This window comes from Bidens hawaiensis, unplaced genomic scaffold (genome assembly GCF_021521415.1).
Source record: "Bidens hawaiensis isolate Kalapana, Puna unplaced genomic scaffold, B.hawaiensis_p1.1 tig00047360_1, whole genome shotgun sequence".
In the NCBI taxonomy this organism is placed as follows: Eukaryota; Viridiplantae; Streptophyta; class Magnoliopsida; order Asterales; family Asteraceae; genus Bidens; species Bidens hawaiensis.
This window is the reverse complement of record NW_027498447.1, coordinates 57836-67213: the sequence shown is the minus strand read 5'-3', so window position 1 is coordinate 67213 and position 9378 is coordinate 57836. Positions and strand designations below refer to the sequence as shown.

General features: G+C 32.0%; 1 protein-coding gene across 3 annotated transcripts; it reads right to left on the bottom strand.

Annotated features, from left to right (window-relative positions):
* Nucleotides 1-1596: 1596 nt before the first annotated feature.
* On the bottom strand, nucleotides 1597-6563 carry LOC143596904 (uncharacterized). 3 transcript variants are annotated; one of them, XM_077075563.1, is made up of 4 exons: nucleotides 5776-6563; nucleotides 5511-5599; nucleotides 4912-5010; nucleotides 1597-1906 (listed from the first exon to the last, which is right to left on the bottom strand). In XM_077075563.1, the coding sequence occupies exons 1-4, from the start codon at nucleotides 6013-6015 to the stop codon at nucleotides 1825-1827; spliced, it is 510 nt and encodes a 169-aa protein (XP_076931678.1). In that variant the 5' UTR covers nucleotides 6016-6563; the 3' UTR covers nucleotides 1597-1824. The 3 variants fall into 3 exon arrangements, with proteins under 3 accessions (XP_076931678.1, XP_076931677.1, XP_076931676.1); XM_077075562.1 differs by having other exon boundaries at nucleotides 5511-5611; nucleotides 5785-6560; XM_077075561.1 differs by having other exon boundaries at nucleotides 5511-5611; nucleotides 5776-6558.
* Between the last annotated feature and the right edge of the window lie 2815 nt (nucleotides 6564-9378).

The following is a 9378-nucleotide window of genomic DNA, read 5'->3' as shown; positions in this document are numbered from 1 at the left end:
TTTCTATTTTAAGATCTGAGTGAAGCCCTTGTATAGAGAACGGTTTCAACTTGTGCCGCCGTGACATGTCTGTGTATGATCAAATATCAAAATGGTTTTTTTAATCATACATTTTATATGTCTTTTTACTCCATTAGACCCGTTTTCTTAAATAGCTAATGGTTTATATTTATAGCTAAACGCAAGTAAAAAAAAAGGAGTTGGTTCGTTGAATTCAGCAGATAGATTGACGCAGAAAGAGAAGTGATCAAATGACTCAAGAGTTACTCAATAATTAAAGTAAAAAAGCTTAAGCACCGAATGGTTCAAAGAAATAAAGTTAAAGTTGCGATTATATTCTAGTTCATAAATTCCATAATGTAAAACCCAAAGTACATATAGTGTTTCGAAATAAACAGATAATGCAAAATTCAAAACAAATGATAAACACAATGTTAAATAACAAAAAAAAGATTATGCATGACTTTTGAAATTAAAATTGAAACACCATTATCTGGACCCAATTCGTCACCCGGGCATCGGGGTGCCCAAATCAGTTTGGATTGAAACCGGGTCGGGTTAGGCCCAAGAAAGTCATACCAGGTTCAGTACCCAACCCGGCATTTTATGCGCATTTAAGATGGATTCACCTCAAGATCAAAAATGTTAAAAAAAAATGCAAAAATTTCACCCAATCAAATGCAGTTTCTTGGTCTTTCAAAACTTTTCGGAAGTCAAAGGAATGGGCCGGGCCCATGCCTCATCTTAAAATCATCACAATCCATAGTAATTAAAAGCGCAGCGCCTCTGCGCCTAGGCGGTTTTTTTTAAGCGGAGTGTTCCTTAATCAAGGACTACATGTGTTTTTTAGAAAATTAGTCGTAGTTGCCAAATTTTTTTTTTGATTTATTTTAGCTTGATTTCTTTTTGAGTTATCATTTAACCCAATTAAACAACTTACCTAAATCAATCGGATTAATTATCGTAACTCCAATATTATTATGATCGACAATTGGGATAGGCAGTATCACAAAGCAAAGGCCAAGAACACAGTTAACATAGTTCACGTTCCAAAATGGTCAATAGATTAGTAACAATAATGATCGATTCTCATGTTTGTTTTTTTTTTAATTTTTAATTACTTGCAGATGCATGCTTTTTGTTAATGATTATGAAGTTGCTTTGTTTTAATAATGATGCAAATTCGTGTGTAAACTGTAAATATCAACAATCTTTCAGTTGGTGATATTTAAATTTTTAGATAGCATACCACAAAGTTTTTATATTGTTTTTGTTATTCGAAATATTTGCTGATATGCGTTGATTGGTTAGATATTTAGATGTATGTCCTTTTAGAAATTGGATTGTTAAACCAGCAGCTTGAAACATGTTTATTATTTATGATTGACTTGAATAACAATAAGCTCTGGTTAGTGAATCTCACACTTAAAATGATATATCTATTACAAAATACTTTTTAGAATTTTTATTTAACTGCGCTTTTTTTATTTGAGGCCCACGCTTTTTTTTGCACCTTGCGCCTAGGCCCTCGGAGAGGCCTATGCGCCTTGAGTGCGTCTAACACTTTTGATAACCATGTCACAATCACAAGTCAAATTAGCAAAGGGAGAAGATCACTAAGTAGTAACTACTACATTTCAACAATGTTTTCTGATGTTATGTACATAACAAAAGAGAATTAGGCTGCTAAACATTTTAACAAAATGCAACTCCTAAAAACTTACGAATTCGTCTGTCAAAACTTAAAACAATTAAAGAGCTCATAACTTGGATACGCAACGATCCTTGAATTTCTAAAAGTGAGGTTACAAATTAAAGGTAAGTTCAGCCTGAATGAACTGAGGTGTCGCCCATTTGTCTAACCCTCAATGTCAGATAAATAAGTATCATTGTTCCCAAACTCGACCTGTATAAACAAAGGGGACAAAAAACAATTAAGATAAACCTGTTATAAAGAAATCTTGTTCATATATAGCGTGTTAAAATCATTACAAAATATATATCTATATCTATACTATCTATACTATATATAATACACCAAACAACGGCAAATTAAGACACTTGATTTTAAGAGTTTTACAAGTGTTAATACATAAAGTACATGTGTAATTAGAGGCATACTTGTCTTTTAAACACAAATCACCCAACTTACAAGTTTGCCCCCTCATCTTTAACCATATTCTTTTTTTAGTTTCAATTTTAAACCAACTTCTCACCCACGATTTTTAAACGACAATAAGTTTTTCATACGTTAATATTTTCGTAAAAATATTGCACCATAAAACGAGTATTTTATTCTCTTTAATTTGAGTATAATATTGTTATAAATTTTTCCATTAAAAAAGTTAATATGTTACGTAGGGATGTTCAATGCCGGTTTTGATTGTTTTTAAGTTATAAGCTTGTGAGTCCAGCCGTTAGTACCCATCTTTTGTCATCCAAAACCAAAACTAAACCATTAAAAATTGAAACCAAACTGTTATTAACGGTCCGGTTCTGGTTTGGTTTGGTTTAACAGTTTAAGCTTTGATAATAAAATTTGTTTAAAATGATTATCTATTTAACCGTATCATCAATTCCAACTAAGTCAAAATATGATACTTGAAATGATAAAGGAAGTAAAAAACAACCGACTGAAAGTAAAAAACTCAGCGGTGAAACCAAACCGATGACCGGTTCAAGGTTTTAAACCGAACCATGAACACTCATAACTGTTACGTGATTAATAGGGTTCGCGTTCAAACACCCGCTGCATCGCGCGGGCACTCGTCTAGTATATATAATACATCAAACAAGGGCAAATCAAGACACCCATTTTTAAGTAATTTACAACACTTAAAGCATGAGGTACATGTGTTATTAAGGGTAAAGATGTCTTTTAAACACAATCCATTCAACTTACAAGTTTGGTCCCTCAACTTTAACCATATTATGTTTTTAATTTAACTTGTAAACTAACTTCCCACCCATGATTTTTAAACAACTATAGCCCTTTCATACATTAATATTTTTATAAACAAATTGCACCATAAAAACGAGCATTTTATTCTCCTTAATTTGGATATGATATTGTTGTAATTTTTTACATTTTAAATAAATTAACATGTTACGTAGGGGTGTTCAGTGTCGGTTTTGATGGTTTTTTAAGTTAAACTTGTGAGTCCAACCGTTAAGACTGATTTTTTTTCGTCCAAATCCAAACTCAACCATTGAAAGTTGAAACCGAATCGTTACTAACGGTCTGGTTCCAGTTTGGTTTCACAGTTTAAACTTTAATAATAAATTTAGTTTAAAATAATTAATAATTTAAATATACCGTCAATTTTAACTAAAAACCAACATAATATGATACTTGAGATGATCATAAATAAAAAATGATAATTTTAGCCACATAAATGGTAAATATTAATGGAAGATCTAGGACGTGAAATAATAACAACAAAGATTACAAAAGAAATCATATTGCAATTAGGTTAATTTGAAGTTGTATAGCCAAGTTATTTGTAATAAAAAGATTATGTTCAATTAAATTTTAACTATATCTAATATAAATTACAAAACATATCTAATAATTAATAATAAAAAAGATTAAATTGCATTCAACATTTACAGTCTTTTCTGGTTTCATATGGCCGGTTGCCGATATAAACCGCGAACCAACCGTTCACTACGTTTTGAAAATTTTGAAACCGACCAACAAACCGAAAGTAAAAAAAGAAAAAAGAAGTCAAACCAATGACCGATTTAAACGATTTCAAGGTTTGAACCGAACCATAAACACCCGTCTAGTATGTATATATATATATATATGTATATATATATATATATATATATATATATATTGTTACACCAATAAGCTAAGTCTTTGTAAACATTTTTCATTTTTGTTTAACCCGTTACCCTTTTAGTTATTTTCTTATTTGACCTATTTGAAATAAACCTGTTAGTGTTTGATCCGTTGCCCTTTTAGCTAATTTTGTTATTTGCCATTTGTAAGGTCTGGAATCCTATAAGTTCAATTTAAACAAGCATGTACTCTGCACCTTATAACTTGTGTTAAAGAGTTTAATCTAACATCCCTTCAGTCTTGTGTAAATTTCAATTACACAAAAATGATTGTTGACAGTGGCGAATCCAGAAGTTTTCTTCGGTGGGGGCAAAAAAAATGGGTTCATAAAAAACGAGTCAAGATAGACCGGGTTTAAACGAATCGGTTAAGACAACTCAAAGATAACAACCGGGTTCAAACAAGTCAAAGAGAAGTCAGTTAAAGTACAGTCCTACTCCGAAGAAGTAAGAATTAAGATGTCATATTGAGAATTTTAAACAGATAGATCATAAATTAAAAAGGATTTTAATAAACATGGATACACGAAGTAAGTTAACAACTAATAAAATAAAAAAAAATATTTAATCAATTTTGGTACACCTTGGAGCCAGCTACACCTCAACTAATCTGTATTGCTATACTCTATTGATTTTTACTACTCGCATCTCTTCGGCTCAAGGATTCGATAAGTATAATAATAATAATAATAATAATAACAATAAAGTATGATGTATTAGATTTTCTTGAGGGCCTGATCCATCTAAGAGAAAGAAAAAGTTGTGCTCCATCCATTTTTAATTGGGTCTAATGATCTATTTCAGTTGAGGGTTTGATTCATTAAGTCATTGGTTAAAAAAGTTTTTTATTGAGTGAGACAGTTGGTGCCTGATCCAATTTAAAGTCAGAAAAACACATAAATTACACAAATTGGGGTTATTTGAGTCCCCCCCCCCTTGATTGTTGACACGAAAATCACCAACATGGGTTGTTTGGGTCTTTTAAATGGCAAAAACAAGGGGCGTCAATGGTGTCGGGTAAAATTACATTTGAATTTCTAAAATCATGAAAAGCTGTGAACTTACAAGACCGAGAACAGGAGAACAACTTTTCTTGAACTAAAAGAGGCGGCACGCTTATACTTCCTCGATTTCGGAGCATCCAGAAGTTTCTCAGTTGCAATTCTATCAGCTAAACAAAATCACACACACCATCAGACTGAGTTACCCTCGCGGTTTCAAGAAGACTTTCAAGCGGGCCCCACATTGAATAGGTTTCTTGTTTAAGTGGGATGGGGTTTAGTCATTTCACACACAACAATTAACATAAAGCTTTAACATCCATCCATTTTAGGAACCATATGTATTACGTTTTAGCAAATAGTTGGACTTAATGAGCCTTTGGGACCAAAACCGGAATATGGTCATAAGTCATAACACAGGGACAGTCCGTTTAATTAACTCTTAAAATAGTGATCCGAACTATCTTACATAAAGGTAGTTAGAAGCTTGTAAAACCCTGGAATTGTAACACTTTTGGCTTCCCATATTTACTTTATACTTTTTTAAACTTTACCTGTTTGACTAGTTATTTACCAAACAAATATGTTTTACATAAATGGGTCAAAATAGTAATTTACTAACAAGAAATGTATTCAATAGGGCATGAGTTAGAAGGAAATTACGTACCTCGAGTGGAAAACTTGGATAGCATCAGGCTGTGGTTCATCAACAGCTGCATGTATTTACCTCCCATATCGAAGCTGATCTGTTTCTGCAGTGATTTCTGCAAAATACATTTATTATTATGTAAATCAGAAAGAAGAAGAAACTACAATTATAACATTGTTTATAATGCTATTAAAAATTAAACCCTAATACTAATAATCTAATATATATTTAACAATTATGATATTAGTCGACATATACGTAATAACTTCATCCACTCACAGTCAATACTTGCTCATTGCATTGACTTTTTAACTTTTCGCCCTTTTCAATATCATCATCTACGGTGCATGTTGAATATGCAACTGCATCTTCCATCAGCAGATTGCCCAATCGCGCATCCAATGACAGCTGGCTTTTCAGTGGAATACAAATGTCTGCTGTTGAAGGAGTTGAAAGAGCCATTGGTAGTTGGGATTCATCAGATAATACTACAATACTGTAAGCATCAATTTCCTGCATACATACAACATAACCATAATATCAACGTTCTAATTACCTATATTATTGAAATATAGAGCACATGATGAGCTTCCAATTTGGGTTACACAAAAGGGGTGTTTGGATTTCTTTTTGGAAACTCATTTTGAAACGTATGTTCGTTCGATGAATTTATCACATGGTACAAAGAAAGGTAAAATTACAAGAATGAGCAATTGTAGACGAAAAGAGGACCATGTTTTTCTGAATCTAATTTCTTTTTCTTAATTTAAGTATTTTATAAACAAGTATTTACATATCCTGTTAACAAACACTTATCAATAGGGATGAGCTCGGACACGTCCGTACAACTACCGACCGGTACGGATCCCAAATTCCCCAAAAACTTGGTATTTCCCGATCCTGATTTTCTTAAAAATTTGGTACCGGTACCATTTGCCAAAACCTGTTTGAGAGGATTTAATGTAAATGTGGCAATTTTGACCTGTTTACAAGTATATTGACCTATTCAAGTTACATTGCAACTCAAGTTAAGTAAAAGAAGTTGCTTAGAAGGAAGCAAAGTTTGATTCATTAACGCATAAACCCTCGTAAATCATTTTATTCAAAAGGGCAAGACATTATAACTTAGCAGAAATTAGAAATGCTGGTATGCATACATAAGACTATGAAAACATGTATTTTGTAACCAACCACAAGATGGATGTATAATTAATATATGGTGTCACAATCTCAATTATTAGAAGCTAATGATGTGAACAAGATCACAAACAGCCCTAAATCTGATTGGATGAAAGTTGTTATCTCCAATTCGAAACCCTAGAAATCACAATGAAGAAGACTGAAACTGAAATATCTGTCAACAAATCCCCTAAATATCTGATTAACTTTGACGGAATGCGAAATGAAAAGAGTGGAGATGAAGTTAAATTACAAGTAGATGCAAAATGTAGGGGGTTAATTAATTAACCTCTTCTTCTTCTTCAGTAGAGTTGTTGTTGACTGCCATTGATTGATTGATTGATTATTAAGTGTGAGTGGTGCTATGAATCTAATCTAATCTAATCTAATCTAATCTAATCTAATCTAACTAACAGCAAGAGATGAGATGAGAAGATAGATTGGATGTGTTTTGATTGAGCAAATTATTATATATTTTGAAAGTGGGGTTGAATAGTATATAGTATAATAATAATAAATAAACAAGGTGGGAGGTGTATCTGCCTGAATATTGTTATGAATTATTGGTGAATGGTAGATGACACAATTGTCAAACACCTTTATTCACACGAACATGAATTATTGGTGAATGGTGGATGACACAATTGTCAAACATCTTTATTCACACGTTTTATTCACAATTGTCAAACTATTGAAATGTTCATCAATAGTTTAGATTGTCGGTAATTTACTTTTTGCACAGTAGTTTTTGCCTTATAAATAGAATGTATTTGTAACGAAGTGAACTACCCCCCGGTAGAATTAACAATTCACATATATTTCTTCACTCTCTTGTCTCTTAGATATAATAAAGATCAATTATCATTTCAATAATCTTGTTATAATTAGAGCTAATATTATAACACGTTATCAGCACGAGCCGCTTATATCTTAACCAAGAAAGGTAATAGACACAAAGGTATCTACATAAGCATCATAAACACTTCTTTAATTATGTACATTAGATATATATCTATGCATATACATATACTAACTAATATACTGAGTAATAGCAATAATGTGTATAAACATTGTTATTAAAATTTGATAACTATTTTAGAAGTTAGATTTATTTACACTAACAATTCTATTCTTATTATTGTGCATACTAATTATATATATATTTTATAAAATAAACTGTATTTAATATCTTATTTATTATCTTACTTTAAAATAATTAATATTATATATTATATATATACACACACACACAAACGGTAATATTACCGTTATAAACGGTAATATAACCGTTATAAATGGGTTATAAACCTCCACTATAAATAACCAATCATTAACCCCATTTCATTTACAACAAACATTCTTCTTATTAAATTTATCCAAGATAAAATTCTCAAAATGATTCACCCGGTTTTGATGTTGGTCACTATAATGCTTATACTACTTCTCATTCTAATTTTTAATCTCCCATCAGAAGAGTTCGGCATGTTCTTTTTCTTTTATATGTTTATAGCTCTACCAATGTATTGTATCTCATTGTTGATTGATATATATGGATTCTAATATTTATCTTATTATTTGCTCTATTATGTTTAGCAACAAAATGTCAAATATAGCAAAACTCGAATTCCCAGCACTCAACATTTCTGGAGAAAATTATATGTCTTGGACAGCAAATGTCAAAAGACATTTAAAATCTATGGATGTGTTAGACGCAATCCAAGAATACAATGATTGCTCTGACCAGGATAAAGCAAGAGCTGATGTTTTCATCCATAAACATATTGATGAATTGCTACAGCATGAGTATTTTAATTATGATAACCCATATATGATATGGGAAGATTTGAAAAGCAGATTCGGTCATCTAAAGGAAGTTTTACTTCCTACTTCTAGAGATGAATGGAACAGTCTTAGGTTCCAAGATTTTAAGAGGGTAAATGATTACACCTCTGCTTTATACCGAATTTGTTCAAAGCTAGAATTTTGTGGGTATCCCGTAACAGAGGAAGAAAAGTTAGAGAAAACTTTCTCCACGTTTCATGCATCAAATATAAACTTGCAAACACATTATCGTTTGCAGAATTTTAAGAGATACTCTGATCTAAATGCATTACTCCTTGTAGCCGAGAAAAATAATGAATTATTGATGAAAAATCATCAATCTCGTCCCACGAGTTCATTAGCAATACCAGAAGCACATGTTGCTCACAAAAGTTCTCATAAAAATTCTGATCATAAATGGGAACAAAGTCGAGGACGAGGCCGTGGACGTGGACGTGGTCATTTTGACAAAAGGCATTTTAATGATCGTAAGCATCCATTCAAATGGAACAATAACTCTTACGGTCGTGGTCGTGGTCGTAACCAGAGAGCCAATAATTATCATGTCCCACACAATACTAATTCCAACCACCAAAATAAATGGAATGAAGCTGGTAGGTCCGAAAACAATGGCACTTCATGTTTTAGATGTGGAAGTACAAACCACTGGGCAAAGGCTTGTCGCACAGCTCCACATCTGTGTGAACTGTACCAAGCCTCTCTAAAAGGAAAAGAGAAAGAAGTGAACCATGTTGATAACTTTAATAATATCAATGCTGAGCTGAGCGTTGAAGACTTTGGGATGGAACTTTGAAACAAAGTTGCTTGACTACTATAATTAGATGCAATTATTAAGTGTGTTCTCATTATCTTTAATTATGT